Source organism: Schistocerca serialis, chromosome 3, assembly GCF_023864345.2.
Source record: "Schistocerca serialis cubense isolate TAMUIC-IGC-003099 chromosome 3, iqSchSeri2.2, whole genome shotgun sequence".
Classification (NCBI taxonomy): domain Eukaryota; kingdom Metazoa; phylum Arthropoda; class Insecta; order Orthoptera; family Acrididae; genus Schistocerca; species Schistocerca serialis.
The window spans coordinates 114,452,790-114,474,916 of NC_064640.1; the positions used below are offsets into that span (position 1 = coordinate 114,452,790).

Sequence of the window (22,127 nt, forward strand, 5' to 3'; positions counted from 1 at the left end):
ACAGGTATGTATGTACCTGATATAACATGCAGGGAACAAGCTACATCTCAGTGACAGGATCAAGGATATCAAGGACCAGTTACATCATTTTTCAGCCACCTTCTCTTGGTAGAGGATACGATGGTTTTATGACACCCTTCCCAACCGAATCAATGCATGCGTCCAGGCCAGATGAGATGCAACGTCATACTGATAAGTGGGCTCATACTGCCATGTTCTTCATACATTTTACTCAGTTACGTGATCATTTTTGGGTGCTTCACTTTTTTATTGGGCAGCACACTATCTGATTAAAAGCGTCGGGAAGCCCATGCGTAGCTCGGAATTTACCACTAGATTCGACGTCAGGCGGGCCGTTAGTATAGAAGAAGACAGCGAATACTGTGTTGTCAAAAGAGAACCCTTAACAACAGAATGGACAGGTCAAGAGAGCTCAGTCACAAAGAAAGCGGACTAATCATTGAATGTCACTTGAGCAGCAAATTCATCAAAGAGATTTAAATATTTCTAAAGCTCCCCAAGTCGACTGTTGGTGATGTGACTGGGCAGTAGAAATGGGAAGGAAGAACAACAGCTAAACCAAGACCAAGCCTCTCGTACTGACAGAAAGGGAACTCGAGCAATGCGGATGTTGGTTGGTAAATTCTCATGAAATCAGCGAAAGGAATCATTCGTTAGTTCCAAAATGTTACTAGCAGTCCAGCTATCACAATGATTGTGCTTAGAATGTTTAAAAGAATGGGGTACAATGGTCGACCAGCTTGCAACATGCCACACATTTTGCAATGCTAAGTGTCTTCTGAAGTATTGTAAAGTGAGAACCAGTGATCTGACGCGACGAATCACGTAACCTGCCGTAATGTGTGGTAATAACAGGACTTACGAAGGAGGTCCTGTTACCATGTGGGGGTGTTTTTCGTTGTTAGATTATGGTACCTTTCTGCGCTTCAGAAAACGCTGAGCGTGTGAAGATGAACACATTTTACAGCAGTATGTACTTCGCTCAGTTCTGAAACGATGATCGTTTGTATCAGTCGTAATGCGGCATCTGTGAGGCAATGATTTGGGGGCAATACCATTCCTGAAAAGGACTGGCCTGTGCAGAATCCCGACCTGAACGCAGTGCAACACCTTTGGCATGAATTAAAACGTCGAATTCGCTCCACACTCCAGCATCCAACATCATTAACTTCTTCTAGTTTCGGTTCTTGATGATTAATGGGCTGCCATTTCGCGCAGACATTCAGACACTTTATTGAAATTGTTCCCAGCAGGGTTCAAGCGTATATATATATATATATATATATATATATATATATATATATATATATATATATACGGTAGTCCATTGATCGTGACCGGGCCAAATATCTCACGAAATAAGCGTCAAACGAAAAAACTAAACTTGTCTAGGGAGAAGGGAGACTTGTGAAGGGAGAAACCAAATGGCGCTATGGTTGGCCCGCTAGATGGCGCTGCCATAGGTCAAACGGATATCAACTGCGTTTTTTTAAATAGGAACCCCCATTTTTTATTACATATTCGTGTAGTAGGTAAGGAAATATGAATGTTTTTGTTGGACCACTTTTTTTACTTTGTGATAGATGGCGCTGTAATAGTCACAAACATAAGGCTCACAATTTTAGACGAACGGCTGGTAACAGGTAGGTTTCTTAAAATAAAATACAGAACGTAGGTACGTTTCAACATTTTATTTCGGTTGTTCCAATGTCATAGATTTCAAAGAACGCATGCTGTTACAGCGTGATTACCTGTAAATACCACATTAACGCAATAAATGCTCAAAATGATGTCCGTCAACCTCAATGCATTTGGCAATACGTGTAACGAAATTCCTCTCAACAGCGAGTAGTTCGCCTTCCGTAATGTTCGCACATGCATTGACAATGCGCTGACACATGTTGTCAGGCGTTGACGGTGGATCACGATAGCAAATATCCTTCAACTTTACTTACAGAAAGAAATCCCGGGACGTCAGAACCGGTGAACGTGCGGACCATGCTATGGTGCTTCGACGACCAATCCACCTGTCATGAAATATGCTATTCAATACCACTTCAACCGCAAGCGAGCTATGTGCCGGACATCCATCATGTTGGAAGTACATCGCCATTCTGTCATGCAGTGAAACATCTTGTAGTAACATCGGTAGAACATTACGTAGGAAATCAGCATACATTGCACCATTTAGATTGGCATCGATAAAATGGGGGCCCATTATCTTTCCTCCCATAATGCCGCACCATACATTAACCCGCCAAGGTCGCTGATGTTCCACTTGTCGCAGCCATCGTGGATTTTCCGTTGCCCAATAGTGCATATTATGCTGGTTTACGTTACCGCTGTTGGTGAATGACGCTTCGTCACTGAATAGAACGCATGCAAGAAATCGGTCATCGTCCCGTAATTTCTCTTGTGCTCAGTGGCAGAACTGTACACGACGTTCAAAGTCGTCGCCATGGAATTCCTGCTGCATAGAAATATGGTACTGGTGCAATCGATGTTGATGGAGCATTCTCAACACCGACGTTTTTGAGATTCCCGATTCTCGGGCAATTTGTCTGCTACTGATGTGCGGATTAGCCGCGACTGGAGCTAAAACGGCTACTTGGGCATCATCATTTGTTTCAGGTCGTGGTTGACGTTTCACATGTGGCTGAACACTTCCTGTTTCCTTAAATAACGTAACTATTGGACGAACTCTCCGGACAGCCGGCCGAAGTGGCCGTGCGGTTAAAGGCGCTGCAGTCTGGAACCGCAAGACCGCTACGGTCGCAGGTTCGAATCCTGCCTCGGGCATGGATGTTTGTGATGTCCTTAGGTTAGTTAGGTTTAACTAGTTCTAAGTTCTAGGGGACTAATGACCTCAGCAGTTGAGTCCCATAGTGCTCAGAGCCATTTTTGAACTGTCCGGACACTTGGATGATGTCGTCCAGGATACCGAGCATCATACATTGCACACGCACGTTGGGCATTTTGATCACAATAGCCATACATCAACACGATATCGACCTTTTCCGCATTTGGCAAACGGTCCATTTTAACATGGGTAATGTATTACGAAGCAAATACCGTCCGCACTGGCGGAATGTTACGTGATACCACGTACTTATACTTTACGTAGTACACGAATATGTAATAAAAAATGGGGGTTCCTATTTTAAAAAACGCAGTTGATATCCGTCTGACCTATGGCAGCGCCATCTAGCGGGCCAACCATAGCGCAATCTGGTTTTCCCCTTCAAGCTACACGAGTTTCGTTTTTTGTAGTTTTTTCGCTTGATGCATATTTCGTGAGGTATTTGGCCCGGTTACTATCAGTGGACCACCCTGTATAAAGCATATGTCTGGTTTCTTGGGGAGATCAAGAGTGTAGCGGACTTCAAGGATGTGAATACCCTCTGTGCTGACGAACAGGTCGAGACATGGGTACTGAATAGCAGCCACTTAAATAACTGGATCCGTCGTTAACGGTGGAAATAATGGTTCTGTTATGTTACTACCACCGGAGATTGCGTAGGTGGTAAAACAACGAAGTGCAGGATATGGGGACTCAAAGACAAAGATGACATTGTGGTGGATGAGGAAGAGTATGGGAATAAAACTGATGTAACTAACATGTCCACGATGATGCAAACCGAGGTATATAATTTATGTATGAGTTTGACGTAGTACATTTTGAATTACAGGATGAGGCAGAACTCAATGGAAACACTTTCAAAGCTTGTTCAGGAATACATTCTGAGTACTTTGGCATAAGAGACCCACGGTCTCTGGCAGCTCGTTGTAGAATTATTGCATTTCGTTTGGATTCTTGCCCTATAACTTTTTTCTGAGTTGGACTGAAAAATAGCGCATAAAAGCGCAAGCGTCGATGGTTGTGCCTTGTGCCTTGTTTCCATTCACTCACGGTACCTGCTGTTGACTTTAGGAATGCCTTCCTTACCTCGTTGTGTTCACGTTTGCATTCAGTACTGCTCGATACTGTCTAGGGTTTTGTTTTCTGGCAGTGTTAGTTGTGCGTTAACAGTGAGTCACAGTATTGCTATAGATAGTGTTCCGGCGTAACGTCCAGCACCGTCACGAAGGTCAAGAACGGAAGAGCAGAGGGGGCTGTGAGACGACGTCAGCCAATAGTACACTCTCTAGGACGACAACCGAGACAGGAGTGACCACTGGTATAGATATGTTAGACATTTCAGGATTTAAGCTAGCTTCCTACTTCTGCAGAGTAGATATGGATGGAGGAGGAGTTGCTACATTTATTAAAAATTGCCATAAATTCAAGAACATTGACATTCATAAATTCTGTTTAGAGCAGCATCTAGAAGCATGTGCAACAGAAGTAGGGTTCCATAACAGATCCTATATAATAGTAACTATTTACCGAGCACCTGCAGGAAATTATAATCTATTCATAAATCATCTAGAAGCTCTTTTGGGTTATTTAACAGTAAGAAACAAAGAAATTTTGATTGCTGGTGACTTTAATACAGATTTTCTAATTCAATCTTCCAGTAAACATTTACTGCAGTTAGTAATGTTGTTTTTCAATCTAACTCACACTGTAAACTTTCCAACTAGAATCACTAAATCCTCAAGGACAGCCATTGATAACATTTTTATAGACAAATCAAAGGAACAAAATCATATCATAAAACCTGTAATAAATGGACTATCAGATCATGACATGCAGCTCCATATTTTAGATGTAAATTCTAAGCAGGTTATCAAGACTGCTAAATCTGAGTACAGAAGAGTATTCAATCAACCAAAAATTGAGTGTTTTAGAAAACTGCTCAAAGATATGAACTGGAAAGATGTTTATAGTGCTCATGACATGAATGAAAAATATAACACATTCATGAACAATGTCAGTACCATGTTTGAAAACTGTTTTCCTCTAAAAGTTACTCAAATTAAACAGAAGTCTATAATAAAACCATGGATCACACAAGGAATAAAGATTTCCTGTAAGACAAAAAGGAAAATGCATCTGTCGACCAAAAAAAACTCCAATGCTGATGATTTAGCTAAATACAAGGAATACTGTAAAATATTAAAAAAGTAATTCAGACATCTAAACAAATACACTATGAGAAGAAGATAGCAATGTCAGGGAACAAAATAAAAACAATATGGGATATAGTGAAAGAGGAGACTGGTAGAACCAGAAAGGAACAGGAGCAAATAGCACTAAGGGTAGATGACACATTAGTAACCGATGGGCATAGTGTGGCAAATCTATTTAACAAGTACTTTATATCCGTTACTGATAGAATGGGATTGTCAGGATCAGTAAATAATGCCCCTGAATATCTGAAACTAGCCTTTACAAATAGCTTCAGGTACATGAATATGTCACTCAGTTCACCAAAAGAAATAACTTCCATAATAAAATCTTTAAAAACAAAGCATTCTAGTGGTTATGATGAAATATCAACAAAGTTAATTAAGGCATGTTCTTGTGAGTTTAGTACAATTCTAAGTTACTTGTGTAACCAGTCAATTATAACTGAGACATTTCCTGACTGGATGAAATATGCAGATGTTAAGCCTCTATTCAAGAAAGGGGATAAAGAGATGCCATCAAACTACAGACCGATTTCACTTTGGCCAGCATTCTCAAAAATTTTAGAAAAAGTAATGTACAGGCAGCTTCTTAACCATCTGACCACAAATAACATATTATCAAGAACACAGTTTGGATTTCTGAAGGGTTCTGATATCGAAAAGGCTATTTATACCTACAGTGAAAATGTACTTAATTCATTAAATAACAAGTTACAAGCAGCAGGTATTTTCTGTGATTTGTCAAAGGCATTCGATTGTGTAAACCACAACATCCTTTTAAATAAATTAGAATTCTTTGGTGTCACGGGCAGTGCTGCAAAATGGTTCAAGTCATACCCCGCTAACAGGAAACAAAGGGTGTCAGTGCAAGGGACTAGTGAATTAAGTCATCAGTCATCATCAGAATGGGAAGAAATTACATGTGGTGTCCCACAAGGATCCATCTTAGGGCCATTGCTTTTTCTTGTGTACATTAATGATCTCTCATCAGTTACACTGCCAGAAGCAGAGTTCGTTTTGTTTGCAGATGACACAAGTATTGCAATAAATAGTATGTCGAGTGTAGTTCTAGAAAGATCTGCTAATGGTATTTTCATGGATATTAATAAATGGTTTAAAGCCAACTCACTGACATTAAACTTCGAAAAGACTCACTATATGCAATTCAGAACCTGTAAGAGGTTTCCACCCAGCATATGCATAAAGTACGAAGAAGAGCAGATAGAAGAGGTTGACAGTCTTAAATTCCTGGGATTACAACTTGATAATAAATTCAGTTGGGAGGAGCACACCACAGAACTGCAGAAACGCCTTAACAAATCTGTATTTGCAATTCGAGTGTTAGCAGACATAGGCGACATAAAAGTGAAAAAGCTTGCATACTTTGCCTACTTTCATTCCATAATGTCATATGGTATAATATTTTGGGGTAACTCTTCAAGTCAAACAAAAGTTTTCAGAGTCCAAAAGCGTGTAATATGTATTATTTGTGGAGTAAACTCACGGACGTCTTGTAGAAACCTCTTCAAAGAACGGGGTATACTAACTACTGCCTCTCAGTATATTTTCTCCTTAATGAAATTTGTCCTAAATAATATACCTCTTTTTCCAAAAAACAGCTCAGTTCATATGTACAATACCAGGAACAAAAATGATCTGCACAAGGACTTAAAAGCACTTACTTTAGTTCAAAAGGGGGTCCACTACTCAGGAACACTCATCTTCAATAATTTGCCAGCAAACATAAAAAATTTAGGTACAAATAAAGATCAATTTAAAAGGAGCCTGAAAGACTTACTAGTGGCCAACTCCTTCTACTCCATTGACGAATTTTTTAATAGAAACAAATGATGTGTTGTATATATTCATAGTGTTAGTATTGTTATTTCAGCTTAAAAAAAAGTTACATGTTCCACATCCACGAGGATCTCCTCAACACGGATCTATGGAACGAAAAACTAATCTAATCTAATCTCTAATCCTCTACACGAAGAGAATGTTAGCGCCGCTCCGTCTGGCCCCGTCTGAGTTGGAGACTAGCCGTCCTCCGAAAGCTACAGCAGTGACTTATGAACTCTATTGTGTTGTTTGTATTGGTACTGTCTGCATGTCGCGTTTGGTTTGCGACACACCTTTTTGAATACGCAAAGTTAAGTATTGTCATTTATCTTACTGTAATAAACTTTATTAATACGATTTGCTTGAATTGTTGTCTAGCGATTCGAGAAAGCAGGTTTCCTAGTCACCCTATATTAGACGAGTGGGCAGAAAACAACAGATAGATATACTGATGAAGAGTTGTCCATATGCAACTCGTATACTGGTTCACTCAATGCAGTGGAACAGGGGCACCACGGGGCTGTACTGAGCTGTTCCCGCATCAACGGCAGCCTGCGACTTCCCGGGTTTCTTACTCTTCTTACACGCTCAGTTTAATGTGAGTTAGCAATAACAATCAGTATTTGGCTATGTGCGGCTTTGATTGAAAACGTAGCTCAGTGATGTCGTAGTGCCGAGCCATAAATTTCTGCTTTACGCCAAAGAACTAAGATAGCTAAATAATCGGTACTAAACTGTGATCTTATGGTCTAATAATTTGAGCAAAGGTAAGTTAAACCAATTTAATAATAATAAATTGCAGTTATGAGCAATGACCAGAAATGATAAAACTGGGAAATATAATATTTGAAAATTGAGGTAGGTCATACCACTAATTTATCCAGAAATCAAACAATGTCATTCAGAACTGGTTGTCACACAATATAATATTAAACAAGGTTGTAGAATAATAAATATTAAAAGCAGTTGATATTGCATCAACCATAGCACGTGTGGTTGTAGAATCCCCAGTAATTTAACAATTCATCACTAGTTCGAAAGCTAAAAGTCTTACTTGTAACTGAATTAACTAAGTATAAAGCTGCATCAACGGTGACCCAGAACAGAAGTCTTACAAAACCTTCCTATCACACGAGTTTATTACGAAGTTGTATGTCGTGTTACAGCAGGACAGCCGGCCGCGGTGGTCTAGCGGTTCTAGACGCTCAGTCCGGAACCGCGCGACCGCTACGGTCGCAGGTTCGAATCCTGCCTCGGGCATGGATGTGTGTGATGTCCTTAGGTTAGTTAGGTTTAAGTAGTTCTAAGTTCTAGGGGACTGATGACCACAGATGTTAAGTCCCATAGTGCTCAGAGCCACAGCAGGACATCAAAGTAAAACTTTACTACCGTCTCTTCCGATGGCCCATACGGAAGTGTCCTCGTTTCTGCCTTGCACCCAATAGCCCTTCCAGTCGCAGCGTTCTCCAGCGACCTACCGCTCCCGCCAGTGAGACTTTAGGTACTCCCACCAAAAGCACGACTTTCACACATTGTCATAAAATGCACAAAATGGACCATCATTTTAATACTAAAAATCCTTCAAACTGGACACCTGTTAAAGGCTACTAGCTAACCTTTCCAATGATACTAAAGAAAATAATGTCTAATATTTGAAATGTTTGTGGAAATGTTATTAGTTTCGCTGTAATTTCTAACTTTTATTTTTTTTATTTATAAAATTGTGGTTGACATTTGATTAGATGCATCGCGCTGCGCTGATGTATATATATACATATATGTACAAGGTGAAGCGAAATTCGCGCACTCGGACTTCGCAGCGCGACTCCTCACATGCCGGCGATAAAGAAAAGTCTCTCACAAAATTTCGTCCGGCGAGGCGAGTAAATCCGGCAGAAAAGGATGTAAGAGAGTGGCAAACTGGCAACGCTGTAACCACATGTATGGTAACTATTTCTGTCAGCACGTAACAGTCATGATGTACAGCTGGTGTAGTGAATAGTTTTAGGTTAGCATGCAACAGGTCGATGGTTCTGTCCCTGAGTGAGGCATGTTTCTCATTTGGTAAATGTAGTCCAGGCGGTACGGTATCTGGCATTTTAGTGGTCAACAACGTTTGCAGCGGGTCCTCTAGAAAACATTTGCACTTACATTCTACAATCGTAGAAAGGGAAGATTAGTCAGCTTTGAAAGAGGCCCTTTTCACATCGTGGGCGTGAATTTATTCGCACCACTTCATCCACTAGATGCGAAACCTGTTTTCTTTGTGCTCTCCTCCAGTCGTCCCATAGTTTGGTACCAACTATTATTCTTGCCTCGTTCAGGTGCATTACATTTCGTTAGGGCCTTATGTTACCAGTAGGACCAGCAACGTGCTTTGCGAATAATGTCCAAACTCGGTTACTATTTGTATGTGTTAACACCATGGTCCCACTAATTAGCCTTTCAGCATTGAGTCTCGTAACCGCATGTTGTTTAGTACGTATCTCAATGCATTATTATTATTATTATTTTTACAATCGTATTGACCAACTAGGATCGCGTTAACAACTTCAGTTGCTCTTCTTCCTTTGTTGTCGTTTCCTATTTTTCCAGTATTCCCTAATTTTCTCCCCATGAAGTCTCTTCCTTTCTTCTGTCCATGTTGTCCCCGACTTTTTATTCCTTCTGCTTTGAAAGACTTCCAAATTTAGTATTTTATTTTTAAAACGGTTTCTTTCTGCTATTTCTGATTCTTTGATGTTGTTTCTTTCTAGCTCTTACTTCTGTAATTCATGCTATTGTCGATTTCTTCTTCCAGAAATATAGGAGTATTTGTTTTGTTAGTCTATTTCCATCCATTCGGAAGAGTTGTCCGAAAAAGGTAAATCTTCATTAGGCCGTTCCTTCAGATATTTTATTTTTATTTTTGTATATCTCCTCATTACTTCTTATTTTCCAACCATCTACAGTTTTTATTGCACTCATTATTTCTCTGATAATCCTTTTTTTCGGTGCCTCTGGCTTGTCCATCTCATAGTTCGCCGTTAGGCATTCAGATCCATATAAACATTCTGGTCGTACTACTGTGGTGTAGTGTTTTAGTTTTGTTTTTCTAGATGTACATTTCTTGTTGTAAATATTTTTGGTTAAACCGCATGCTCTTTCCGTTTTGTTAATTCTTACTTCTATTGAAGATCTTTCTAGTCCATTCTGCTGTATAGTTTCTCCAAGATATTTAAATTTATTTACTCGCTCTATTTTACCGATTTGTGTTTCTGTTAATTTTGGCGCATTTTTATATTTGTCATGAATTTTGTTTTTTCAGCTCAAATTTTGAGACCAGTTCTGTTTGCTATTTTTTGCAGAAGGTATTTGAATAACAGCTTCTGTCAGGTTTTCTGAAAGCATTGCAAAATCATCGGCAAAAGCATAGCAATTTACCTTAATTCAACTTGTTTTCCTTCCCAGAGTTATTGATTCAATTTTGTGATTTTTTAGCTCCGAATTCCAGATCCTTACAATTTTTTCTAGAACACAATTAAACAGTAAAAGTGATAAACCATCACCTAGCCTAACATCAGTTTTTTATTTCAAATAGCTGAGATACTTCTCCCATAAATTTGACTTTAGACATTGTACCTGTTAGTGTTTCACGAATTGTATTTGCTAATTTTGATTTAACACTAAATTCTCTAATGACCTTACCTATTGTTTCTCTGTCCATACAATCAAATGATTTCTTGAAATCAATAAATGACACTAATATTGGTTTGCTGGTTAACATTCTATGGCGAATTATTGACTTTAAGTTAAAAAATTGTTCTGCACATGATCTTCCCTTTCGAAAACCACCCTAATATTCTCCCAGTTGTTTGTCTAAAGTATCTTCCACTCTGTTCAGGAAATTTTTGATAATATATTGTAAACCACTGGCAGAAGTGGCACTCCTCTATAACTATTGACATTTTGTTTGTCTCCCTTTTAATGTAGCGGGCGAATTAATGTCGTTTTCCATTCACTGGCATCTTTTCGGTTTTCCAAACGTTCTCAAAAAGCTGCTGTAGATCCTTTATGATTTTTGGTTCTGACCACTTCAATAATTCTGCTGTAATGGAGTCTTCACCACTTGCTTTATTGTTTTGGAGTATTTTGATGGCTTTATGAATTTCTAGATCTGTTGGTGGGAAATCTTCCTCTACATTTTGAAGTGTCACTGGAAATTCTAATTTATCTGTTGGAACTGGACAATTTAACAGCTATTCAAAAACTTTTGCTAAAATTTCACTATTTTCTTTCTTATTTAATCTCATTTTGCCATGTTCAAAAATGGTTCAAATGGCTCTGAGCACTAAGGGACTTAACTGCTGAGGTCATCAGTCCCCTAGAACTTAGAACTACTTAAACCTAACTAACCTAAGAACTTCACACACACCCATGCCTGAGGCAGGATTCGAACCTGCGACCGTACCGGTCGCGCGGTGCCAGACTGTAGCGCCTAGAACCGCATGGCCACTCCGGCCGGCTTGCCATTTTCATCTTTGAAACAAATACTTGGTGTCTGATATCCTTTAGGTATGTGTTTAAAAGTTTGGTAAAAATTTCTAGTATTATTTTTGGTAAAATTTTCTTTTAATTCAATAGGCTGAGAATTTTCAAAGTTTTATTTTTATTAATATTATTATTCTGTCTATTGGATTGTGGAAACATCACGTCTATTGCCATTAGGGGAACAGTGTTTATTCGAAACCGAACATTTCGCAGTCAGAGGTGTCAGGATGAATCTTGTAGAACAATATCTGTCAGAGGGGTAATGCACGTTAGGTGGAACAACACGCAGCACTGACGGCGTGTTTAAACTGTATGCGCTGTCCCAGACACTGACTAGTTGCGAGCAGAGTAATGCGCCCGAGACAGAATCCAGTGTACATGCGTACACGTATCGAATTTTCTCATTGTAAACCTCTAAACCAATGTGGCAGACGTATGGCATACACAGACGATGAATATGTGGATATGCTTCCGGTCCTTGGTGCATCTGATAACTGGGCTGGGGTTACCGCTCGTGAATATGCAGCTAGATATCCTCGTCAACGCCATCCAGATAAAAATGTGTTTCGTCATCTGGAGCTGCGCCTTCGGGAGTCAGCTTCTCTCCTTCCACTATCGCGTGACAGAGGTCGTCCACAGGACTCCGTACTCCAGCTATTGAGGAAGCTATTCTGGAGGTCATACACCAAGAAGCTCAACGAAGTACACGTAGCGTAGCAAGGCAGTTGCGTATCTCACAACGCATGGTCCTTAAAGTGCTGCACAAGCGTGGGCTGCACCTGTATCATTATGCTTTCACACAACACCTGCATCCTGCAGATCACCATCAGCGGATGCAGTTCTGTTAATGATTACAGCAACAACAGAAAGCCAACGATACTTTGTGAACACTGTAATATGGCCGGATGAAGCAGCGTTCACTCATGTGGGGGTCTTCAATATGCACAACGCCCACCAGTGGTGTGAGGTTAATCCGCACGTCACCCGCGACCATGGATATCAAGTTCACTTTGGTATCAACGTCTGGGCCGGAATATGGGGCGACAGGTGTTTGGGTCCCCACACATTGCCTGACCGGTTGACTGCACGAAGGTATCACGCATCCTCTCAAACTATCTGCCTGATGCCCTGGACGATGTTCCACTACATGTACGGCAGAGAATGTGGTTCCAACATGATGGTGCACCTCCACACTCTGGAATTAATGTGCGACAATATTTGGACAGAACATTTCCAGGGAAATGGCTTGGACGTGGAGGTCCAGTTGTATGGCTGCCGCGTTCACCTGCGAAGGGTCCAGAGCTCTATGATCCGGCGGGCTGCGCAATGTTTGGACGTGCAGGGAGGTCGCTTTGAGCATCTGTTGTTCTGAGGGCAACGTATTGTGTTGTGAAGGTCACGCGGTCATTAATATGGACATTATAATTGTCACTGCTAATGTGCGCCATCTGAGTGCTCATATTACATGTAGTATAAATGACAAGTAGATGTTGTGGTTTGTACTACGCTATCGTCTTTGGCATCTCGAAATAGATATTGTTTTTGTATTTATTCCGTCCTATAACAGTTCATTTGTTTCAGCTGTCTATTTCTTATTTGTGTAACCACGTATTTGCTATGTACAGCGTTATAAAATGAGGTAAATTTATGAAAAAAAAATGCGCCTTAGCTCAGGATCGAATCCTCGACATGCTGCATGCTGACCCAAAACTCTACCCACTGCACAGCATGAATTATAAGTACTGACAGAGATAGTTACCATACATGTGGTTACGGTGTTGCCAGATTGCCACTCTTTAACGTCCTTTTTCTGCCGGATGTACTCATCGGACGAAATTTTGTGATAGACATTTTTATTATTTCTGGCATTTGAGGAATCGCGCTGCGAAGGCCGAGTGTGCGAATTTCGCTTCACCATATATATATATAATGTGCGTCTGTGTAAGAGGTAAATGTAACTGGACACTGGTAAGAATTTAAGACTTACAAAAGACGGATATTCTTAAATACAATTATGATCTGCAGTGATTCAAGGAAAAATGGTAGAGCAAATCCAAGCATATCAAAATGATCAACGCAGTATATACGAGTATATAGTTTGACATTACTCTCCCGCCCTTACAATCCATGCTGTGTGTTGATCATCACGAAAAAGAACATTCATTTCTTACACACCGGATGCAGCATCGTCGTCTACATTGCAGTACCAACCACATCACTGCACATTTTGCACAGAAACACCAAGGTTGCGAATAATTGTTTATCAAGTTAAATATTTAAAAAAAACTGTTTTTATATTTTAAATGACTATACACTGAGGAACAGAAAATGGCTACTTCCACTCAGTTCCCCCCCCCCTCTCCCCCACACCTCCTAGAAGGCTATGCATTTACAATTCGAAAGGGAACTTTGTTGTGTTGTTGCGTAGTATGTTTCACGATCCTTGTGAACCACTTTTTACTGTAAGTATTGCATGACACTCAGTGATCAACTGAAGCTGCCTGATAGATATTAGGGATGTAATAGGTGTAGTTTTAAAAGAGGTACCAGTGTAAGAGGTAAATACATCGTTATTACTGTTTATTTACATATTAAATCACATTTTTGACATAATTAAAACAATACATTACTACATTCAGAACTGTGGTAACCGAATCAGCGATACTAGTATTACAGACTTGCAATTTTCAATTAACTACAGGTATGATGTTCTACAAGATCACTGTGTGTGTGTGCAGCAGAAATACTTTCAGAGTTCATGTACTTCAATGCTTCATGATACTGTTCAGTTCTGAAGCTTACAATATCTTGAATGTACTTGAATTGGGGGTGAATAAGTTCGTTCATTGTACCTGAGTAACGTAGCCACAAACCAAAAGTCGATATTGGTTCTGTTCTGGTCATGAACCATCCACTGCATGTACGTAATTAATTAATTCCTAGAAAATCGAGCCCTTACATCTCTTTAACATTATTACATTGTCGACTCAGTCACAATAAAACTCTTTCTCGAAGAAACATGTTGAACATAAAAGTCTGATGCATATTTTTCAAGTGCGCTTCGACTTCGCCAGAGAAGCTGCAGGTAGGGAACGAAACTGTCGGTAAAAACCCCTGGTGCTGCAACCACTGGCGATCACGCGTCATCGTCAGCCGGCCTCGCCATGTTGAAGTCGAGGATCTCGTCCGAAGTGAGGTAGCGAACATCGGAGTCTTCCGCCACATTTCTCTGCCTTCTCAGTCTTAGCCTTTTCTTCACGACGAAGAATGCGACGACGGAGAGCAGCGCTGCCAGTATTACGGCAACCACAATGCCGATAGTCTTGGCAGATGGGCCGCTCGGAGGGGCTGCCTTAACTGGAAAGTGAGATAACGGGTGCGTTAATTCCAAAAACCTAATGTCGTTAAAAAAGTTAAGCTTTAAAGTGCATTTGACATATAAATGCGCTACCAGTGGGAGCACCAATAAAGTGACTGCGAGAAATATCAACAGCTACATTCATGATATACAATTATGAAAAAATTGCGATACAAATAATAATTAATGTCGAATAATGAAATTTCGAGAATACATTTATCTAGGTAAGTGAAGAACATTGCAAGATCATAGGTTAATGCAAGCGCGAGATATGCCATTGCAAATGGGAAATTCTGGTACATTAATAACCGGTGTAACCGCCAGAATGTTGAATGCAAGCATGCAAACTTGCATGCATTGTGTTGTACAGGGGCCGAGTGTCGGGTTGTGGTATGGAGTTTCATGCCTGTTGCACTTGGTCAGTCAATACACGGATGGTTAATGCCGTATGTGGATGGTCTTGGAGTTGTCATCCGGTGATGTCTCATATGTGCTATATTGGAAACAGATTTGATATTCGAGAAAAAAAAAATGGTTCAAATGGCTCTGAGCACTATGCGACTTAACTTCTGAGGTCATCAGTCGCCTAGAACTTAGAACTAATTAAACCTAACTAACCTAAGGACATCACACACATCCATGCCCGAGGTAGGATTCGAACCTGCAACCGTAGCGGTCGCCCGGTTCCAGACTGTAGCGCCTAGAACCGCAAGGCCACTTCGGCCGGCGATATTCGAGGACAAGGCTGTAGTAACCAAAACCAACTGCGGGAACGCCTTGGGCTGTGGATCGGAGCCGCCAGGCGGGGAAGCCGCCGGCGTTGGAGCACGCACCACCGGGTAAACACAGGACGAGTCGGACGACAGACCAACGACAACTGACAACAACCGACCACGACCGACTATGACCAACACAACAAGGAAGAGATAAACAACGGAGGCTTGTGTAAACCACAACACCAAACACCAACAGTAAATCCACTCAGAACCAGAGCCAGGCAAATGTCAACAACGAGCAACGACCAGAACGCAGTACCGCCGAGATAGAAACGAAATCCATAGCGAGTACCAGACTGACTGGACTAGGTTTTTTTTTTTCTTTATTGTGTTTCAATTCCCCATCGGGGCGGGCTGGCAGCAGCATATGCGCTGCTCGTCAACCGAAAGACATAGAACAAAACAATAGAAGACATTTAAAAACAGCAAAGGAGAGAATAAGGTGAACATAGATGTAAAAAAGGGGAACATCATGGAAGGTAATAGACAAAAAACGGGGTGATTGTAAAATGGAGATAAAAAACAGTGTAAAAGTAGCACACACAAAAAGCCACGCACTGCGACGATTAAAAGAACACAAGGCACAGTATGACTAGAGCATAAAGGTATCGACGGATGGCGTAGCACATAACGTAACACTGACGGCGAACCTCAAGGCAGTACACAATTAAAATCACACCTCTTGATGCACAGGAGAAACAGCACTAAGCACAACACTGATGTGGCACACTGATCATGATCAATACAGAGGATCTGCCAGGCGCTAGGAGATGAAGGAGACCTGAAGAAGGGAGGGAGGGGAAGAGATGGGGGAGATGAGCGGGGGGCGCGCTGAAGAGGGCCAGGTAGGGAGGGATGTGGGAAGGAAAGAGGCAAGTATGGGGTGCAGGGTCTCAGGGGAGGGGGGGATGGAGGAAAATCCGCTCTGGGAGAAGGAGGGTTGGACTAGGGCAGAGCGGGTCCCTATATACGAAACCGGAGAGAGCGGCTATCGGCCGCTGTCTGTACGTGGCGTAGCGGTGGCTGCGCAAGAGCCGCTGCGCGGAATAGCCACTGCGGAGGCGGAGCCCTCTATGGGCTGACCACGTCCATTTGTTCTGGTGCGTGTTCGACTTCCGCGGCGGAAGGTACTAGAAAGGCAACATGTCGACACTGTAGAGCATGTTGGGTTACAACAGCGACATGTGGGCAAGGGTTATCCTGTTGGAAAACACTCCCTGGAATGCTATTCACTAATGGCAGCACAACAGGTCGAGTAACCAGACTGACGTACAGATTTTCAATCAGGGTGTGTGGGATAACCACAAGAGTGCTCCTGCTGTCACCCGAAATCGCACTCCAGTCCATAAATCCAGTGTGACTCAACTGGCCTCCTTCTAACCAACACAAGGCCAACACTGGCACCGAGGCAGAGCCAGCTATCAACAGAATATACAACAGACCTCCACCCTGCCCTTCAATGAGCTCTCGCTTGACACCACTGAAGTAGGAAATGGCGGAGGTTTGGGATCAGTGGAATGCACGCTACAGGGCGTCTGACTCAGAGCTATCCTTGAAGTAACCGATTTGTAACAGTTCGTTGTGTCGTTGTGGTGCCAACTGCTGCCCAAATTGCTGCTGCAGATGCAGTACAATGAGACAGAGCCATACTGCCACGTGATCGTCCGGAACCCGGTCTTCTTGTGACCCTACATTCCTATGACCACCGCTGGCAGCACTCAAGTACAGTGCCTACGTTCCTGCCAGGTCTTTCTACAGTATTACAGAAGTAACGTCCGGCTTCTCGAAGCCCTATTACACGACCTCGTTCAAACTCAGTGAGGTGTTGGTAGTGACGTCTTTGTCGTCATGAAGACATTCTTGACTAACGCCACCTCACCACGTCCATTGTCAAAGGTAAGTAACGCTCACGACCGTTACTCCGTGTATTTATACCAAACATGATTTGTATCCTCATAGTGGCGCTATTAGCACCACTCTTATGCGACCAGAGCGAAATTTGAGTGGGCATCATCTTTCAGATGCAGAAACCCGCCTACCAACTTTCGTTTATGTTGCACAGAAAATTTGTGGTAAAGCACTATGGGACCAACACAGCCTCGTGATGCCAATTGAGGAGCTATTCGAACGAATAGTAGCGGCTCCGGTCAAAGGAAACCATCATAACGACCGAGAGAGCGGTGTGCTGACCACACGTCCCTCCTATCCGCATCCTCAGCTGAGGATGACACGGCGGTCGGATGGTCCCGATGGGTCACTTGTGGCCTGAAGACGTTGTGCTTACTATGGGCCCAAGCTGCTGACATCATCAAAATGGTTCAAATGGCTCTGAGCACTATGGGACTTAACATCTGAGGTCATCAGTCCCCTAGAACTTAGAACTACTTAAACCTAACTAACCTAACGACATCACACATATCCATGCCCGAGGCAGGATTCGAATCTGCGACCGTAGCGGTCGCGCGGTTCCAGACACTGACATCATCGGTCCCTAGGATTACACACTATTGAAACTAACTTACGCTAAGGATAACACACACGCCCACGCCCGAAGGAGGACTCGAACCTCTGACGGGAGGAGTCGCGCGAACCGTGAGAAGACGCCTCAGATCGTATGTCGCACAACTCCTTCTTGGACTTTTGACTTCTTTTTCGTCAGTGTGCTATGCATTTTGCAGTCGGTCGAAAGTTGAAATCGTTAATTCACATGGAGTTGACTCAAGAATTTTTCGTATTAACGTGCTACAGTTATTCCTTAAGATGTAGACCTAGGGGGAGGAAACATTTGACACTGTGTTAATGTTGCCTGCGAGCCCTTGAGTTGTATCGTCTCCGTATTTTTGAAGACAAAAAAGGCAAGACGCACCTACAGTGCGTGATTGTGGAGGATAACAACAGGAATACCTTAGTAGCTTCAGTTTTTCACTTATAATGATATGATAATAGAAAGGCCAATGCACTAACAGACATAAAAACACTTTTTGTTCAGATATGTGTTATCATTGGAAGAAGTGACAAACAAATATTCCGTCAGCGATAACCAACTTTGGACAAAGAAGATAATCGTTAAACAGTGTCTGATGAAGTAAATTAAACTAATACAGTGGAACCGCTGTATAAAGCTGTGTTTGGTTGTCTTTAGCAGACGTCGGAATAGTTATGACAGCTAAATGCAAAATAAGCATCTGCGTTGTACATGAAGCGATGAATAGGTTACGAAGCTACGTAATGTCTTCTTCTGTTGTGCAAATTCAGGGCGGTCTATTCTATACTCGCATGTACGGACAATTTTATGAATGAGAATTTTCTACAGAGTAATCTATGTAAAAGAAAGTAAAAAAAAAAACGTAGAGTACATGGAGAAATATTTTATGTGATACTCCAGCGTGAGTTTACACGCAAATGGGCATTCCTACGATCCTCCGTACGAAAAATGGTCATGTTGAAAGCTTTGGATACAAATCCTCTGGCCATCATACGTTATTTGGTCACGACCACCGCGCAGCAGACTGAACATTTGCTTTGGCCGAATAGGAATCAGCAGAAGAATCGGTCTTTGTGTTGCACGCCAAAATATCACGGTAATGGTCTGGAGACATTTCAAACGTGCGAAGAAGCTACTGGTAAATTATACTATGAATAGAATGGACTGGTATTACAAACGCTGTCGAAAGTTAGGACCACCGAACAAATCGGTGCAGTGGTTAAAATCTGTACTCGTATTTGGGAGTAACTTTATTCAGATCTCTCTCTCTCTCTCTCTCTCTCTCTCTCTCTCTCTCTCTCTCTCTCTCTCTATCTCCCCCTCAGTCCCTCCCCCTTCCGGCTGTCTGGAGTTAGATTTTCCGTGTTTTCGTGATTTTAATGGTTCCCATAGATTAATTTAAACAAATGCCCAGACAGTTTCTTTGAAAAAGACACGGCCTATTTCCTTTTCCACACTTGTTCAGTCAGAGTTCCTTCACCGTCGTGACCCAGCGTCTGCAAGACTTTAAATCCTGATCTCCATCTTTTTTTCGATTAGAATATCTTGTTCTGCCAAGACTAGATTATCAAGGGAGTCTTGTTTGACAGGCTCTGTTTCGGGATAGAACAAAACCAACGAGAGATACAGGATGACAATTATTGAACTATATGAAATAAAATCGCCATAAATTCTGAACGGTTTGCGACAGGGCGTTTAAACTGTACGGTTGGCAGCGGGGCATGATGGGAATTAGTGTGCGCTGTATGGTTTGGTTTTGCGACGAAGCCCACTTTCATTTGTATGGGTTCGTCAATAAGCAAAACTGGCGCATTTGGGGCAATGAGAATCCTCATTTCGCGATCGAGAAGCCTTTTCACCCTCAACGGGTGACTGTGCGGTGTGCAATGTCCAGTCACGGAATAATCGGTGCGATATTCCTTGATGGCACAGTGACTACCGCACGGTATGTGAAGGTTTTGGAATATGATTTCATCCCCATTATCCAAAGTGACCCTGAATGCGACATGATGTGGTTCATGCAAGACGGAGCTCGACCCCACCGAAGCAGGAGAGTGTTGGATGTCCTAGAGAAGCAATTTGGGGACCGCATTCTGCCTCTAGGTTACCTAGAGGCTACTCGCATGGGCCTCGATTGGCTGCCGTATTCTCCGGATCTGAACATATACGACTCCTTTTTATGGGGCTGTATTAAAGACAAGGCGTACAGCAATAATCCCAAAACCGTTTCTGAGTTGAAAACAAGTATTCAGGACGTCATCGATAGCATCGATGTACCGACACCTCAGCGGGTCAAGCAGAATTTCGCTATTCGTCTGCTCCACATCATCGTCAATGATGGCAGGAATATCGAACATGTCATAACCTAAATCCGGATACCTGTAGTGACGTTTACGTGTTGAATAAAGTGTGATTTACGTTTTTTTAATGTATTACAATAATTGTCAGCCTGTATGTGCACACCTCCATCTCTTGGTCTGACAGCCCTAAAATCTGATCTCTCCACGACCACTCTTGTTTATGTCTTCTTCCAAGAATGGTGGGAATTCATTTAACAAGGATCCATTTTCTTGTCCTTTCTTTTCAAAACTATTCTGGTTTTTATTTTCTATTGACCTTAATGTTGATGAAACATTAAAAATATGCTCGTAGGACCCTCCAGCGTGCTCTGACATTCTTGTTCGGTTGTCGATCTATCTACATTATGGTATGCGTAAACGATTCTTCAGGTTTAATCATTTCAAGTGTTATATTGAAAGCATTTAATAGAAGGTCGCAGAACATTTGAGAACCAAATGCAAATTAGACTACTGGTTCTAAGTGACACCGAAATGTGTCACTGTCTGTTACTTCTGTCCATCGTCGGAAAATGCCTCTGCAGAATCAACATGCGAGCATAAATATTCGGCGCGGTATTTAACTTTAACGAGATTAACATGAACGGGATATTCGTACTTCTGCGCCACGTCATTCGGTGAGCTATATGTGTTAGGCGTTTTACGAAAATAAATGGAAATAGGGACAGCTGAACAAGGATGAACGAAAACTCATTAGCACAAATTTCCAGTGTCTAGTCGCGATTTCCTGACGTCTGTGTGTCAGGGGATACCACAGCGGCCGCATGGCGGACCTATTCAGCACACAGGGATGAAGTCAATAGTCCCGGCAAACACGCTTTGCAGCTACGCCATGCTACTGAGTCACAATTCATGTTTGGCAATCTGCGGTGATCCCATGTGGGGCCTGAGCTACGCTGCTCTCCCAACTCCTGCACACAACCAGCGCACTGATATACATGATCCAATATCTCTAATACACTGATGTGAAACAGTGCTTGATGACTTAGACCTTAGATATTTATTTCAGATGTTGCAGAGTTATCTTTATGTCCAGTAATGTGTCTGCAGAGTAACTGAATAGAATAATGAATTAATAACAGAGCAAAGGGCTGTTGTTGAACCTGTAACGCTACTCACTCAAGGACATCGACTGCAAGTGATTAATGGGAGTGCTGGAGTGGACGATGTGTACTGAATAACTTTAAACAGAATAGCGCCTAATTTAATTTATTGTATTTCAAATGGCTTTCCGCAATGACCCATACAACCAAATACGAGATTTAAGAACACAATACAAAATTAAATGACGCGAAATTGTTGACTTGAAATGCGGGACATCACCTGCTGCGAAAATGAGCCACTAAACCAACTCCACATCCCCGGTAATGATTTGGAAGGAGAACACAATCATGTTTGCAAATTTTTTAGTTACGTTCTGTTGTCCGTTCCAGACTATAACCTCTGATGTCGTTCACATTTAACATAGGTACATCGATGGAATCTATATTGAGACATCACGTTTACTTATTGCAAATTTATATTTTATTTCAAATTTATATTTTATTGCAAATTTGTATTTTATTGCAAATTTAAAGACCTATTATTTGTTATTTTAAAACAGGTAGTACACGTTGCAGTTTTGGTTTGTCATCTTTTTGTAGTTTTTCTGTTTCGGTTTTATCAGCAACATTTGACACAGAACAAAA

The 22,127-nt window shown here is 41.7% G+C and overlaps 1 protein-coding gene across 2 annotated transcripts in view; it reads right to left on the reverse strand.

Annotated features, from left to right (window-relative positions):
- Positions 1-14,026: 14,026 nt before the first annotated feature.
- LOC126469803 (MAM and LDL-receptor class A domain-containing protein 1-like) overlaps positions 14,027-22,127 on the reverse strand; it is a 1,070,274-nt gene continuing 1,062,173 nt past the window's right edge. For both annotated transcript variants that reach the window (XM_050097061.1, XM_050097062.1), the window contains one exon: positions 14,027-14,820. In XM_050097061.1, coding sequence (XP_049953018.1) covers positions 14,600-14,820 — 221 coding nt within the window. In that variant the 3' untranslated portion in view covers positions 14,027-14,599. The remainder of the gene's footprint in view (positions 14,821-22,127) is intronic.